At 44.7% G+C, this 16365-nt stretch overlaps 1 protein-coding gene across 2 annotated transcripts in view; it reads left to right on the forward strand.

The window, feature by feature from the left end:
* Positions 1 to 8596, forward strand: part of SCD5 (stearoyl-CoA desaturase 5) — a 163997-nt gene extending 155401 nt beyond the window's left edge. For both annotated transcript variants that reach the window (XM_060147943.1, XM_060147941.1), the window contains 2 exons: positions 3066 to 3298; positions 7105 to 8596. In XM_060147943.1, coding sequence (XP_060003926.1) covers positions 3066 to 3298; positions 7105 to 7295 — 424 coding nt within the window. In that variant the 3' untranslated portion in view covers positions 7296 to 8596. The remainder of the gene's footprint in view (positions 1 to 3065; positions 3299 to 7104) is intronic.
* The last annotated feature ends 7769 nt before the right edge of the window (positions 8597 to 16365 follow it).

Consider the following 16365-nt stretch of genomic DNA (forward strand, 5'->3'; position numbering starts at 1 on the left):
GTTCAGAAGGCGGAAGAAGCGGCAGGGCATGAGTGGAAGCCGAAGCCTGCAGACTGCAGTCAAACCAGAGGCGGCGGATTCCATAGGGTCGGGGCAGAGCAGAGTCAGAGCAAGGGCCGGGGGAACCATGGCCCCTCTGAGCTACAGCATCCTCATTGCCAGAGTGCATCCATCCTGAGTTTGTGGTGAAGAGTAAGTGAGAGAAAGCCTGTGGCATGCTTAGCCTGGCATCCAGCACCGAGCTAGCTGTCAGCATGTGATTTCTGTCTCCTTTCCAGGGGCAAAATGAGGACTAACAGAGGCTCTTTGCAAAGGTACTGGGGTGCAGCCCAGAGAGTGGAGGGAGAGAAGGAAGCACTTAAGTTGCAGAATGCCTCTGTGGGCAACGTTCAGCTGCTTCCTGTGCTCCTTAGAGGTGCCCTCGAGGAGCAGCCGCAGCAGGCCGTCGCCTCTGGGCTTCCCTTCAGACCCTCTGCCTCTTCACAGGCACTCACACCAGTTCCCAGGGCCCTTGGTCAGGGCCCGTGTGCTTCACCCAGATGCCCTCTTCAGCTGATGCCCCCAACCCTGGCTGCTGTCCTTTCTAGGGCTTGCCCTTGCCCACATGTTCACCCAGCCCAGGAGGCACCCTGAGGCCAGTGGCGGATGATGAGGTGATACCTTACAATTTGGGACAGCTCTAAAAGAGCCATCCGGCTCTACTGGATCTGCTGGAGCTCACTGTGGGTGAGCTTCTGCCTGGGCCCATCCTGCCTTCCTCCCTTCCTTGTAAGCATCTCCCAAAAACACACTCCAAAAGCCTTCTGCGCGGGACTCCCGGGAGCCCAACCTCAGACCACCAGTCCCTCCACTGTCTGTTGTCTTTGCCCCTCCAACCACACCCTCTCCTCTGACCTCCTGGGCACCCTCCTTCCACTAAAATGCAGTCATATTGTATGCCAACGACTGGAAAATGGGTGTTGAGGGGTTAATATGTTGCCCAATAAAAACAGTGATAATTATATGGGAACCAACCTTCACATGCAGCTAGCAATCTGCGAAGCACACTTACACACATGATTTTTTGTTTTTTGTTTTTTTGGTTTTTTGCGGTACGCGGGCCTCTCACTGTTGTGGCCTCTCCCGTTGCGGAGCACAGGCTCCGGATGCTCAGGTTCAGCAGCCATGGCTCACGGGCCCAGCCGCTCCACGGCATGTGGGATCTTCCCGGACCGGGGCACGAACCCGTGTCCCCTGCATTGGCAGGCGGACTCTCAACCACTGCGCCACCAGGGAAGCCCCTACATACACGATTTTATTTGCAAAGCAGAATAGCATGATAGTCTCCAAAGTGCTTCTGCCTGGACTTGAATCGTAGATGGGACTTGGCCCATCTACATAACCTTTGCAGTGCTCAATTTCCCCATCTGTAAAATGAGGATATTAATGGTCCCCTGCTCCTAAAGTTTTTGTTAGAATTAAATGAGCCAGTACATGGACAGGTTTCGGAATAGCCGTGACACACAGTAAGCACATAGTATGCATTAGTTATTAGTATTTGATCCTCACAAGAACCCCAGGAGGTATTATAATTACTGCCTGTGTTGGACACCTCTCACGCACACCTCGTACTCTCAGCCCACCTTTTCACTCCAGCTGTTCCTGCAGCCACCTGGTGGCACAGGTGTAACCCAATGGCACCTTGCTCAGCTGTACTGCTTATTTCTTACTTCCTGCCCTGACTTCTCTGCCACCATCCCTTGAGATGCCCGTGGACCACACTCAGCCATTCTGACCCAAGCAAACTTGGAAGTGTGAGAGAGCTGACATCCCATGGGGGCCCTTGGACCAAGGAAGAGTTGGAGCCAATGGGAAAACAGTGCCTTCTCTCATTCCTTGAGAGAATACTTCTGAGGTATAATGTGTCCCATCAAGGTCCAAGTTCAGTTGCCTGTAGCAGTGGGCACCCCCATCTTGGCTTTCCCTCCTTTCGTTTCCCACTTCCCAGCTGCCTATTCCTGTTACTTGAGCTCACTTTCCCCAATAAACGACCCACATACAAGCCCTTGCCTCATGCTCTGCTTTGGGGAACCATCTAGCTGTGAACAAGAGGAGAGTGAAAGAATAAAAAGAGGCTTGTTTTGCATCCAGAATCAGATCTGGGCTCAAGGCCAAAGCCTTCCACCTCCCTAGTCTCATTTCCTCACGCTGTGCTCCCTCCAAGTTCATACATGTGCATCTTAACAGAGGCCTCCCAGAAGCTTGGTCAGTTGAAGGCAGGTCAGGGAGGAATCAGCTATGAATGGGCAGCTTTGGACATTTTCATTTCAGAGCCTCTTTCCTGTCCCTGCTTAGAGCTGGTCCTACATAGCTGGAGGTTTCACCTGACTGGGGCCTGGGGCAGAGACTGTGTCAAATTTGTCTCTGTACCTCTAGTACTCAGGGCCTGGCCTACAGGAGGTGCTCAGGGAACGTTTGCTGTATGAACAGACCCAGGAATCCAACTATTGATGGTTTCTTTATAATTTTTACTTTTTATGTGGCTGTGCCTGTTCCTATACTTAGTTTATTTTTAGCTGGTTTGGAATGTAATCTCAAAGGGACAGAGAACATTTTAGGGAAGGGGTTGTTTACCTTTTACTAAGCTAAGTTAGTACAGAATCATGTGCCTGAAAATTATTCAAGGAATACAGGATATTTCTTGAAATTATTGAAAACAACCTGATTGTCAGGTTGACTGACTGATGGAAGAAAGAAAAGCTGTTAAAAAGCTGTCCTTCTGCGGCTTGGAGGACAAATGCAGCTTTAAGATGCATGGGTTTCATGATTTTATATTGAAATTCTGAAGTATGCTGCAGGGCCTTCCACTTCCTATCGCTTCTGCCTGTCCTAATTCTCAAATTTGTGTTACCTGCCTAGCCCTTGTAGGTATCTGGGTTTGTGACCCCCATACAGAGTGACACACAACAGGGCACAAGAGCTGAAGGAGTTGAGCAGTGCCACTGCTGACTTTCCCTGCAGCTTGCTCACCTATCCCTGCCACCATCAACAGGTGCCCAATGATAGCATGACATCCTGCCTTCCAGGTACTACAAGATCAGCGTGGTGCTCATGTGCTTCATGGTCCCCACACTGGTGCCCTGGTGCATCTGGGGAGAGAGTCTGTGGAATTCCTACTTCCTGGCCTCCATCCTCCGCTACACCATCTCACTCAATGTCACCTGGCTGGTCAACAGTGTCGCCCACATGTACGGAAACCGGCCCTATGACAAGAACATCAGCCCTCGGCAGAACCCGCTCGTCACCCTGGGTGCCATCGGTGAGTATGGGGTGGGAGCCAGTGGGGGGAGTGGCAGTTCAGATCTTCTAGGCTTCTCAGTGGTTTTGTGGAATCTGTAAAGAGAGGCAATGGGGTGGAGTAAACTGGGATGAACTTGGGCTTTGGCGTTAGAATCCGAGCCACTTACTCTCTCTGATTTACAGTTTTCTTACCTGTGAAATGGGAACAGGAATGTCTGCTTCATAGGGGTGTTATGAGAATTAACTAAGATACTATACATAAACTGTTTAGTACAGTGCCTGGTACATAGTAGGTGATCAATAATTAGTAGCTATTTATTTTTACCATGGAAATTTTCCTAAAGGAGGAGTAGCAGTTGATGTCTCTCTCAAACTGCCCTGACCGCTATAGCCTCAGCTGTCCATCATTTGGCTGACCTTAAAAATAAATAAATTAATTAAAAGGCCTGCAAACAGAGGGATGGGGAGAATCAGGACCTTGTCATCTCGCGGTACCACAGAATGGTTAAGAGCAAGGCTTCTGGAGTCTGACAGGTTTGGTTGAGTCTTGGTTCCTCCACCGTGGGCAAGTTATCTAGCTCCTCCATACCGTGTGTTCTCATCTGTAAAGTGGGGATAATATATAGTAGCATTGACCTCCGCCTGGGGTCGCCGGAGGGTTAGGTGAGTTAATACATACTGTTTGCAGCAGTGCTTAGCAGGAAACAAGCCTTCGGGGATGTTGTTTTTCTTACTAGCCGTATGGTCTTAGGCAGGTTACTTGTCCCTTCTGTGCATTTCCATCCTCATTTTAAAATGGGGATAATCGGGCTTCCCTGGTGGCGCAGTGGTTGAGAGTCTGCCTGCCGATGCAGGGGACACGGGTTCGTGCCCCGGTCCAGGAAGATCCCACATGGCGCGGAGCGGCTGGGCCCGTGAGCCATGGCCGCTGAGCCTGCGCGTCCGGAGCCTGTACCCCGCAATAGGAGAGGCCACAACAGTGAGAGGCCCGCGTACCACAAAAATAAATAAATAAATAAATTTTTAAAATGGGGATAATCATAGCAGATAGCTTAGCTATGTGAGGATTATAGGCATTAATACCCTTTGAAGAATTTAGCATGGTGGCTGGCACACAGTAAGTGATTAATAAATGATAGCTGTATCTTGATAGAAGCAACTCAGTCTCCTGGGTAACCTGAGCCTTGAGTACAGAGATCAAACCCAGGAAGGGAGGTTCCTGCTGTTAAGTTGAAACAGTCTCTGCATCCCTCTGCCATGGGTCTCTGCCATCATGGTGTTAGGGTCACCCATTTATTAAGACCCCAGGGATCTTGTGTTGACAAGAGCAATATAAGGTGGAATAAACACCAAATTTAGCTATGGGAATAACTGGATAAGCAGAGAGAAAAGTGTGAGTTTCCTGATCCCTCCTATTGTTTTCTCCTCCTCTCACTCTTCATCTTCTATAAGAACTGTAACGAGGGGAGCCACATCCAGTGGTAACTCTGAGAGCAGACGAAGAGTGGGCACTCTGGGAATGTTACCATCTTACATAGGGGATGGTGGGCCAGGGAACCCAAAGAACGAGGCCATGACACAGGCCCTGAAGAACTGGGTGTTGGTTTGAAGCTTGTCCAGGTCAATACTGGACTCTCAAATCAGCTTTCTTGATAAAGGTCCTTGGAAGACTCTTATTACACCCACTGTATGATAGATGGGGGAATACATCCAGAGTTCTTAGAACAGTGCCTGTATCTGAAAATAGGGGAAAACTCTAGCACTCTAGTCTAGGAATGATGGGGTGGAGGGCCAGGTTAGAAAAGACCTAAATTAAACAGAAAATTGCAGACAACAGACTGATCCATCTGATATACTCATTGTAGAGCAGAATCTTTCAAATGTGGTCAATAGAAGAACTGTATGATGACCAGTAGCCACTTAAGAATTAAAGGAGGAATCTGGCAGTTCCTTGAATGGTTAAAAATAGTTACTACATGACGCAGCAACTCCACTCCTAGATTTATACCCAAGAGAAATGAAAATGTATGTCCACATAAAAACTTGCTTTTGAGTGTTCATAGCAACATTATTTATTTATAACAGCTAAAATGTGTCCCTCAACTGATGAATGGATAAATACAATGTGGTATATCCATACAGTAGAGTACTCTTCAGCAATAAAAAGAAATGAAGTACTGATATCTGCTACAACTTTGAAAACATTATGCTATGTGAAAGAAGCCAGTCACAAAGGATTACATATTGTATGTTTTCATTTATATGAAATATTCAGAATAAGCCAATCTTATTGGCTTAGTATTAGTAAAAGTGAGAAACAGAAACAGTATATGTATAAATATATGCAAATAAATATATACATAATATTGCTCATAATCTCTCTCTATATATACATATATACAGAAACAGGATATCTGTATCTATATAAATGTAGATGTATTCTGTTTGTGCATGCGTGTGTGTGTGTGTGTGTGTGTGTGTGTGTGTGTACGGCGGTGGGGGCAGCGGGGAGCGAGCAAGAGAGAGAGAGAGAGATTTATTTTGAGGAATTGGTTCATGTGATTATGGAGGCTAAGTCCCACCATCTGCTGTCTGCAAGCGGGAGACCCAGGAAAGCCAGTGGTATAATTAAGTCTGAGTCTGAAGGCCTGAGAACCAGGGGAGCTGATGATGCAAATCCCAGTCAGTGGGCAGGAGAAGATGAGATAGACGTTCAATCAGTGAGTCAGGAAAATGGGAGCAAATTCCTCCTTCCTCCACCACTGATTCTATTCAGGCCCTTAAGGGACTGGCTGATGCCCACTCACATTGAGGAGGACCATCTACATTACTGAGTCCACTGCTTCAAATGCTAATCTCATCCAGAAACGCCCTCACAGACACACCCAGAAATAAAGTTTAATCTGGGCACTCCTTGGCCAGTCAAGTTAACATGTAAAATTAGGGGCTTCCCTGGTGGTGCAGTGGTTGAGAGTCCGCCTGCCGATGCAGGGGACATGGGTTCGTGCCCTGGTCCGGGAAGATCCCACACACACACACACACAAAATGTAAAATTAACCAACACAGAGAAAGAAAGAGGGGCTGGAGGGAGGGGAGATGGTTAAGGGCCAACATCTAAGGGGAGTGGGGTGTCTTTTTAGGTAATGAAAATGCTATAAAATTCATTGTGGTGTTGCATGCACAGCTCAGTGAATACACCAAAAGCCATTAAATTGTATTCTTTACATGGGTGAATTGTATGGTAAATTATATCTCAATAAAGCTCTTTTTTAAAAAGAAAACAAAGAAGCTGTGAGACTTTTCCTGAAAACAGCTTAGTGGGGGGAAAAAGTAAGGGAGGAAAAGCTATTCACTGTGAGGGGTAGAATAATATATAGGCAGATTTTGGATATTTAAAGATCCAACTCCTTAATTCACTCACCTATCAGAATGATTATCATTTATCTCTTCCAAGCTCTTCCAGGAAGTCTTCCTTTAATTACTTCAATCCACAGAGGCTATTTTCCTTTTATGAACATACAGCAAAATGATGATCTGTTATCAGCCATTTGGCATTTAGCTTAAGAAGTACAGCTCTGAAGTCGTGGGAGCATGTCACCAATCCACAGGGAAAATTACTCTTGATACTTTGTGCTGATTATTGTTATTTTTCTGTTCCTATTGAGTTTGTCTAGCCAACTGAGTGAATGCTTCCTAAGGGCAGACAGCAAGTCTTCTGCTCCCCACTGGAGCCTGACACAGTGTCTTGTAATAAATGAGTGATTTTTAGAAAGCTCTACAGAGAGATGCTGATTGGGTTATTTCAAGCCCACTTTGTCTTCCAGGTGAAGGCTTCCATAACTACCATCACACCTTTCCCTTTGACTACTCTGCGAGTGAATTTGGCTTAAATTTCAACCCAACCACCTGGTTCATTGACTTCATGTGTTGGCTGGGACTGGCCACTGACCGCAAACGGGCAACCAAGCCGATGATCGAAGCCCGGAAAGCCAGAACTGGAGAGGGCAGCGCCTGACCCTGGAAGCGCTATCCACATCCGCTGTCAACGCCTCGGTTCATGGCCTTTGTTACTACACTTCTCTTGTTCATTGGATCGTGGGAGGGGGTACAGGGTGGGGAGGGAACGGAGTCTACGCGGTTTGGGAATTTTTTGTTTGTCTCAAACTAATGTCAAGATACAACTCTCAATGAAAATAATTTTTTAAAAGTCAGTGTAACTATGATTTAACACTAGAATGTAGACGTGTGATTTAATCGCTGTAGCTACAATATGTCAAACATACATCATCATGTGCTTGTACGAGATGTTAACCCTGACAGGATGAAGGAATTTAATATTCTTTCAGTGCGATTCAGGAGAGCCTTGTTTTCTTTTTCTACCAGTTAACCCAACATTATTTTTAAACAGGCTATCTGAAGGAGCAGAGAGGCAGGGTAGAAGACAAAAGAGAGCGTCTAAATCGTAAAGAATGTTTGTGTTTTGTAATTACTGTGTGTTTGTGTGTTGTTATTTTTAAGGAAGAGAATTGAAAACGTAAAAAAATGAGAGCACAGGAAATGGCTCTCTTATTTTTTTGCCCTGTTTCCAGCTTGTCAATGCTCCACTGTCTTTGCTTCAAGAGATCTATCTGTTCACTGCTCTGCTAGTTTTGTGTCCCGCGCTGTACACCCAGCTGACCCTATAAGTCAGTGCCTGTTTTAAGTGTTTGATTTTGTTTTCTTTGCTATTGTCATTTTAAGGTGTATAACTCAGAAGTGCCAGACATCAAATTAAGCTCAAATGAAACTTTCATTTAAATGTTTAGACACCTAATTTATATTCTAATTGATCCCAGCCACTGATGCATGTACTTTACCTACTTCTGCTAAATAAGCATATTAATTTTCTACACCAGGCAATCAGATCTTAATAACCAATAGTTATCTAGAACTCAGTGTCTACAAATGTTTCACCTGCATGCAGCCTTCACTGAACTTGCAGCAAGACATAAAGTGACCATTATGTAGCTTCTGGATTTAAGAAAAATTTGTGTGTTAAGTTGCCTTGTAAAGAGCATGCCAAATTAATGGGACAGCGTTCCGCTTTGTGTTAGATGTTAGAGCAAAAGAAAGCCTTATAGTGTTGGCATCAGAGCACTTCGAACATAGTGCTTCAAAGATAGGGAAGATGTAGGGTTTAAATTTAAATTTTAAATTTTTGAAAAAGAAGTGATGCCAATAAGAAATTGTCATAATAAACTACTTCATCCAGCAGGTGTTTTTGCCATTTATAATGTGTAAACTATGAGTGATTTACAATAAATGATTATGAATTCATTGGTGTTCTTGACCAGACACTTAAATCTTTTTTCTTTTTTTAATTCGGCCGTGCCGCACGGCATGTAGGATCTTAGTTCCCCTACCAGGGATCAAACCCGCGCCCCCTGCAGTGGAAGTGTGAAGTCTTAACCACTGGACTGTCAGGGAAGTCCCCGACCAGATACTTATATCTTGTTGGAATGTCCCTCAAGGGTGCCTGATGCTTTATTATGATCACATACTTCACATCTGAGTTGGGCTCTGGGCTAACAGCAGCCCCTAAGACCAGACCTTTCCTATCCCATCAGCATAACCAGAAGGAAAGTCAGCAAGTTTTATGTGGAATGCAGAACCCCCAGTGGTATCATTTCTCACTCACCAACACTGTCGCTTGTACTGCTTCCAGCTGACCAATGAGAACCCAACACCTACATGTCACTCAAAAGAGCATGAAGAATACTTTCCTCCCCAGAGCCCTGCCAGGCCCCCCAGCAGTGACCAGAGGAGGGGGAGATGGACTCAACTTCCACTCCAACCCCACCTCTCTCAGCTTTGCCCCTCCATGTGCTGCCTCACTCTTTGCCCATCTTTTGTCCCAAAGCAGCTGTGCCCCTGCCATCAGCTATAGACGTCTTAGCCTGTCTGCAGTTGAGCGGGAGTCCAGCCATCGGGGGGTGCCGGACCGGACTTCACTTGTAAGGACACCTACAAGGCATTTTTCAGCTGCTTTTGTATTCCGGTCACAGATTGCTAAGACCTTGTATGAAGTGTTGGTAGAGTGTAGATGTATTCCAAGATGAGTTTGTGTCAGCCTGAACTAAAATGACCCTGACTGGGAAAGTTTCTGTGAACATTTGACCCCTAAAAGTACTAAACTTATTTGCTTGTCCATTAATAGAAAAGGTTACATTTGGAACAGCTATTTGGAATCTTCTCACAAAAGGAGGCTGTTCCACAGCTAATCCAAATAAATCCAGAACCTCACTCCTCTGAACCTGAGTGCCATGTCTTTATCGGCAGTACCCATGAATGAGATAAGGACAGCGATGATGTTGATGGAGTGGATGAAGTTTAGAGCATGCTAGAGTCTTCCATATTCATATCCCCTGCATGTCTCAGCAGCATCTAAGAGTGCAGTTTTCTCATCTGCAAAGGGAAGGGATGAAACCAGACTGTCTCAGGTGCCACCCAGCCCTAACATGCACTGGCAACAGCAGAGATGGGAATATACCTGCATTCAGATTTCAAACACCTCTCAAGTTACTGCCTTTCTAGGACCTGGGAGGTCAAAATTGAGGGGAAATAATTGAGTCTGAGTGGGAGACCACTGTGTGAGGCCAAAAGGATATGTTCTCGGTAAAAATAGTGCATGTGTCTCATTTATTCCCAAATTATGATGAAGCAATAAAAATAAATATAATCCATGAAAAATAACTTAATGAAAGAAAGTACTCCAGCTTAGTGAAGTAGTAGAAATAGTACTGGACTCAGAGACCTGAGTTAGAATTCTCTTTTTTTTCCCACTGAGATGAACTTGACATATAACATTATATTAGGTTCAGGTGTAGAACTTTGTGATTTGATATTTGTATATACTACAGAATGATCACCACAGTAAGTCTAGTTAACACCCATCACCACACATATTTACAAATCTTTTTTCTTGTGATGAGAACTTTTAAGATCTACCCTCTTACCAACTTTCAAATATACAATACAGTGTTATTAACTCTAGTCACCATGCTGTACATGACATCTCCAGGACTTATTTAGCTTATAACCGGAAGTTTATACCTTTTGACCACCGTCACCCATTTCCACCACACCCCTCAGCAATCTGTTCTCTTTATCTATGAGTCTGTAGGGGCTACAGACTCATAGATAAAAGATAAAAATTTTTTTAGAAAAATTTTTTCTAAAAAAAAATTTTTTAGATTCTATTATACATATAAATGAGATCATACAGTAATTGTCTTTCTCTGTCTGACATATTTCACTTAGCATAATGCCCTTAAGGTCCATTTATGTTGTCACAAATGGCAATTTTGAATTCTAACTCTTGGTCTAACTTGCTGTGTTTTTAGGCTGACCCACATGGAAGTGCCATTTACTAACCCACTGTGCCTCTCTGAACCTCAGTGTCCTAATCCACAAAATAGGAACAGTAACACTTATGCATCGGAGAAACCTGGATGCCCTGAGCACAGGACCTGGCGCCTCGTAGACCCCCAGGAGACATCCGCTGGGGGTGCGTGGCTGTCCCAGTCACGAGATGAAAACCGAGATGGAACTGCAGACTAGAAATGAGGAGGACCAACTTCCAGTTCTGGTTTTGCTCCTAACTAGCTGGATGGTGAAATGTAGCAGAATATGCCCAAATCTGCCAGTTTGACATAAGATTATTTTGAGTTAAAGCCACTTGAAAAACAGCAGATGCAAGCAGTGTGCTCTGACTTCCTTTTTCCTTCCTAAAAGCAGGAGAGGAAACTCCCGTGTGAAAGATACCCTCTCTGTACCAGGAGGAAAGAAACGTTCTTATCTCCATAGACAGGGAAGAGGTACCAAGAGAAATCAGTACAAACAAACCTTGTTTAAACAGCCCTTATCTTGCTTGAGCTTCCCCATATACTTTAGTTACTTGTTCACAATTACTACTCTTCGTTCAACCTAGTATATGAGCATTTAGACCCAACCACTTTGGGGGGTGGTGTTCATTTTTCTGTGAAGGCTCCCATGTCCATGTAATAATAAAACCTGTACGCTTATCTCCTCTGAATCCATCTTATGTCAACTTAATTCTCAGGCCCAGCCTGATGCTAAGAGGATAGAGGAAAAGTTTTGCCTCCCCTACAATGGCTCTAACCTCTCAGAGCTTCAGTGTCCCCTTCTGTAAAGGAACCGACTGGGCTGGGTTATCCCGTCCAGCTTTGCCGTTTCAGTAAGTCTGTTGTCTCTGTGGACAGCAGAGACAGCAGAGGACAGGACCGCAGAGCCTCCGTCCAGCCTGGTGTGGGTCCCTCTGCATCTCTGCCTTCCTTCCTGCACCTTCAAAACCCCATCAGAGGACAGGTCTGGCTTGCAATGTCCTTTATGCTTCCGTCAGCTTCCTCACAGGATTCAGAAAGAAAAGACCAGCTGACAGCACCCGAGCCGGCTGGGTTGTGAAGGCTTTGCCCTGAGAAGGTGCCCTTCCTCACAGCACTCACTGAGGAGGTACCCTTCCTGACCTACAGTTACTAGGGGAAAAGTGACTGTGCCTTCCACCATCTCTCCAGATCCCTACAACTCAGGGTTCACCACATCAGCCTCCCCTCCCCACCTCCCCTTTCCTCCCTTCCTGTCACTGACAGAAATCTCCGAAGTTGCTTTTCTAATAGAAGCGCCAACTTCTGGGCAGAGTCATCAATCCCTCCCCACCCTGCAGTGAACGAACAGACAAAGCCACTGGGTCCCACTGGATGGGGTGTGGTTGTGTTTTTATTACCAGATTTCACTTAAGCCTGTGCCCACAGCATGTGGATTGCGGAAACACAGGAGCTGTGTGTAGACAGTTGCTCCTTTCCTGGGCTGTATGAGGACACTGAGTGTGAGGGTGAGGCCCCTACCAGGTACGCGGTGTGACCATTGTGATCATTGGTTCGTGATGACCTGGACTGCTAACTGGGATATCCAAGGTCTCAAAGCAAGAGCGAATGAGCAGTGTGGGCGATGGCGTTCCAGCTCCAGCACACAGGCTTCTCACACCTGATGGGGAGGGGATGGGAAGACCCACATCAGCTCCTTCCTGGCCCTGCAGGTGCTGCCCGTGAACGCATAAACAGCTCCTTGAGAGCCAGCAGGACTCCCTTCTGTGGACTTAAAAGCACTTAAGAGCTCCTGGCATCGTAAAGTGCTCATTCCAGATGTGCCAGGCAACGAGCACATCTATTTGCACTGTTCTCTACACCTCCTGCTAGGCTGAGCTGTTTGTAACACACAGGATCCAAATTCTTAGAGTCAGCTTGTTAGAATCCATACACAGTCGCACCATAGCCAATGGAGGCAAAACAGGAAAAATGATCTGCAAGTGGATACTTTGGGCTGGATGGTTTCAAAACATTATTTTAAAAGTGAAAACCTTGATTTTGCCCCGAGGTGGGAAATTTTTAAGCAATGATACATTGGAGGCTTTTCCACCACCTGTTTGTTCGGTTTGAAGCCAGGGATCCGGATCCGTTTAAAGACATCGAAATGGACAGGCCATTTCAATGTGGTTTTGTTTAAACATTGCTGGACTCCTTGGTCCACATTTATACAACCCAGAGGTGGTTAGACTGTTAGCTGGGAGAGAAACAGCCTAAGGAAAATATGCAAAAGTTCTGCTTCTTCATCCATAATACGTAGGAGGTAGAACAAATGATTGCTTACATCCCTTCTAAGATCACAAACTACAGGAATCAATAGCAAGCAGGCTTAGGAAATTCCAGATTCTGCTTTACCCAAGCAAAAGGTGTGGCCAGAAACCATCCTAGCTATGTATCCCTAGAAAAGAAAAGAAGAGAAAAGTCTCAAAGACAGAGCATCACTCAGAAAACTGACCCTCTGTTGAAGTTCATGTAAACAGCTGTCGGTGGAGATCGTTTTGTTGATATTCATGGGACGTCATTTCGATGGCTAGATATTTCTAAACAATCTTGGGGGGGGGTTGTTTGTTTTTGTTTTGCTTTGTATTGTTTTTTTTTTAAGTTTTCATCTAAGAGATGTCCTTAAAATGATCATAGCTGTGTACAGGAAATTGCAGCATTATAATACTTGGAAACGGTAACATGCTTCAGAATAAGGTCACCAACCATCACATGCCGCAGTGATTTGGCTGCCAAAGCTCCTCACTCCATGTCAGAACCGGGCTGTGTGCATAAAGCTCAGAGATCATTTAAACCTTCCAACCAACTTGTCTTGGTTAATCTGATTGATATACTGTCTTTTGTTGTAACAGTGTGTTGTTTTTCCATTTCCTTTAACTTCAGCACTGCCACATAAAAGAGAAAGAGAAAACAGAACAGCTTGAAGAGGTGTAAAAATATAACTACTCTTTGAAAGTATGCATATTTACCTTTTTTTTTTTTTTTGCTACTCTCTTTTCATTTGTCTTTTCAGCTCTAAATAGGCAAATGCTCCTGGCTCGTGGATATACAGCACTTAAGTGTTACTTCTGAGAAGAACATCCTTTATTACATTTTCTAGGCCAATGATTATCGTGCATTTTTAAAATTTCTTGTGCATCAAGAAGGAAATCAAATGAAAGCACATCAAGCTTGAAAGACCACTGATCGTACCATAGAAACTTAGCAAACCAGTCTGCAAATGACACCTCGAATCACTGAAATTTGGCTCAGCACACCACCTTTAGAAAAATAATGGACAAAGAAGGAGGAAAAGAAAAAGAAGAAAAAATCTTCATGAGAAAGGTATTTTCCCAAACTCCACATAGTTTTGACCACATTTGGCTCAATTTTCTGAATCTATTACAGCTGCAGCTATAAAATGATAGGCAAAGAATTCACAACTCCCATTTAAGAGACATGCAGACCATGCCAGTCTTAATCACCAATGCTTTCCCAACGGGCAGAACTGGGCCTGAGGTGGGAGGTGCTCCATAAATGTTACTGAATGATTGGATGAATGAATGGATGGATGCATGAATGAATGGATGCAAGGCAATGCAATGCAGAGAGAAACTAGTATTGCTGTGTCTTAGGTTTGTAACTCATTCCTTTGTTTGCCCTGTTAAAGGTGAAACCCCAGTCAGGCAGGCGCAAGTCTGTCTTGTGCACAGTTGTATCCTAAGCTCCCAGGAGACAGCTTACCATGTAGCAGGACCTCAACATTTTTGGTTGAGCTGTCATTGTTTGTGAATACAGGTAGGACCCAGCAATCCAAACCTATTAAAAAAAATAACTTAGAAGACAATTCTTAATTTTACAGAAGTGTTTCCTTTCATAAGCAGGCCTTAGGATATGTGTCAACTTATAAAAGTCTTCACCAACTTTTAAGAAGCACATAGGCTGGGGGACACAAGATACACCCAAATCTATGAAGACTGTCCAATCACAGAGCCACTTTGAGAAGGTCAGTATTAGAAAGCTGTACTTCCCCTCTGAGATGTCTCACACTAAGCCACGAGAATAAGATTATGCTAAGTGAAACAGGTCAAAACTGTTTTATGGGCTGAGTTTTGTCCCCTCAAAAGCATACGTTGAAGTCCTAACCCCCAGTCCCTCAGAATGTGACCATATCTGGAGATAGGGCCTGGGAATTTCCTGGCGGTCCAGTGGTTATGACTCTGTGCTTCCACTGCAGAGGGCCCAGGTTCGATCCCTGGTTGGTGAACTAAGAACCTGTAAAACAGGAGGCACAGCCAATAAATAAATAAATAAAATTTAAAAATGGAGATAGGGCCTTAGAGAGGTGATTAAGTCTTTCTCTGCATTTCACACTATATGCATTCTCCCCAGGTATGAGGCAGTGATTCCACCCAGAGGGCTGCCTTCTTGAACCAACATCCCATTAACTTCCCAACAGAAAACTGCACCAAAAATGTTTTGCCTTTCTTTTCAACAGTCAACAGGAGTTTACTTAGTTCCCACTATGGGGAAAGAAATAGGACTGAGCACATCCAGGAGATAGGTGGGTATTATTTCTGAGTCTTAAGAAGGAAATAAATTCATGTGGAAAGGAAGGAATCAAACCTTCCCCATCTCCCATCCCATCATGCAAATACGATCACATCATTTGGACATTTTTCACAATTACTTTTCTAAATGTGTAGAAAAAGAAGTGACTTAGTAAGTCCTGAGCCTTCACTCAAGGATTTGACCCTGGACAATTAAGTGGGGGTTATAAGGGGAGATGGTCGGCATTATAGACAAAAAGAGTTACATGCTTTCACTGAAAATAGACCAAGCATCATCAGACAATTAAATACATTATTTCTCTTTCATAGAATCTCAAATCAAATGTCTCACTCAATCAAATTAAGTTAGGAGAGAAACCATCTGTCGGCTCCGGGTTCAGCTCCAGCAAGCCTGTTTTGAACACCATTGGCTAAGGCCTGTTTGAATCATTAAAAAATTATCTTAACTGCTCACTGCCAAAAGTAATTTGCCTAGCCTTGTCCACTTGTCAGAAGCAGAACTAATGTTTCCAGTGGTTGTGAATGTCTGTGAAATAACATCACAAGAGAAATGCCTACAGGCAGCTGGAGAGACTGGGCCCATAATGGAAAGGAGTCCTCTGTAGGAAGTGGTAAGAAAGACCTAAGGGGCCAAGTGTGCAGATGGCCACAGGCCACTCTGCAAAGCAGCAAATCCTCTGAAAGATGGGCCCATCTGGGGAGTTTGGATCACACACACAGGTTTACAAGTGGTCTACGGAGTGTGACTGATTTCAGATTCTGGTTCCCTCAATGCCTCATACTCAGATGTAAGATCTAGGAAAGTAGAACAAGGTGTGTGCTGGAAGTGTGAGGGAGTGCTCTCAATCTCTCTCTCTCTTTTTCTCCTCCTCTTCCTCTCCATCACCATCACCTTTGCCATCCTCTTTCTCCTTGTTCTTCTCTCTCTCCCCATCTCTGTCTCTATCTATCTATCTCTATCATCTCTGTCTCTATCTCTCTCTCTCCCCCTCGTTCATCCACTTCCAAGAAATTACTCTTCCCCTCGTTCATCCACTTCCAAGAAATCACTCTATGTCATTTGTCCCTAAGGACCTTGCTTTGGTAAGTGAAGCTGCTGAGGGTTTGGAGACCA

The sequence above is a fragment of the Lagenorhynchus albirostris genome, chromosome 4 (genome assembly GCF_949774975.1).
Source record: "Lagenorhynchus albirostris chromosome 4, mLagAlb1.1, whole genome shotgun sequence".
Classification (NCBI taxonomy): domain Eukaryota; kingdom Metazoa; phylum Chordata; class Mammalia; order Artiodactyla; family Delphinidae; genus Lagenorhynchus; species Lagenorhynchus albirostris.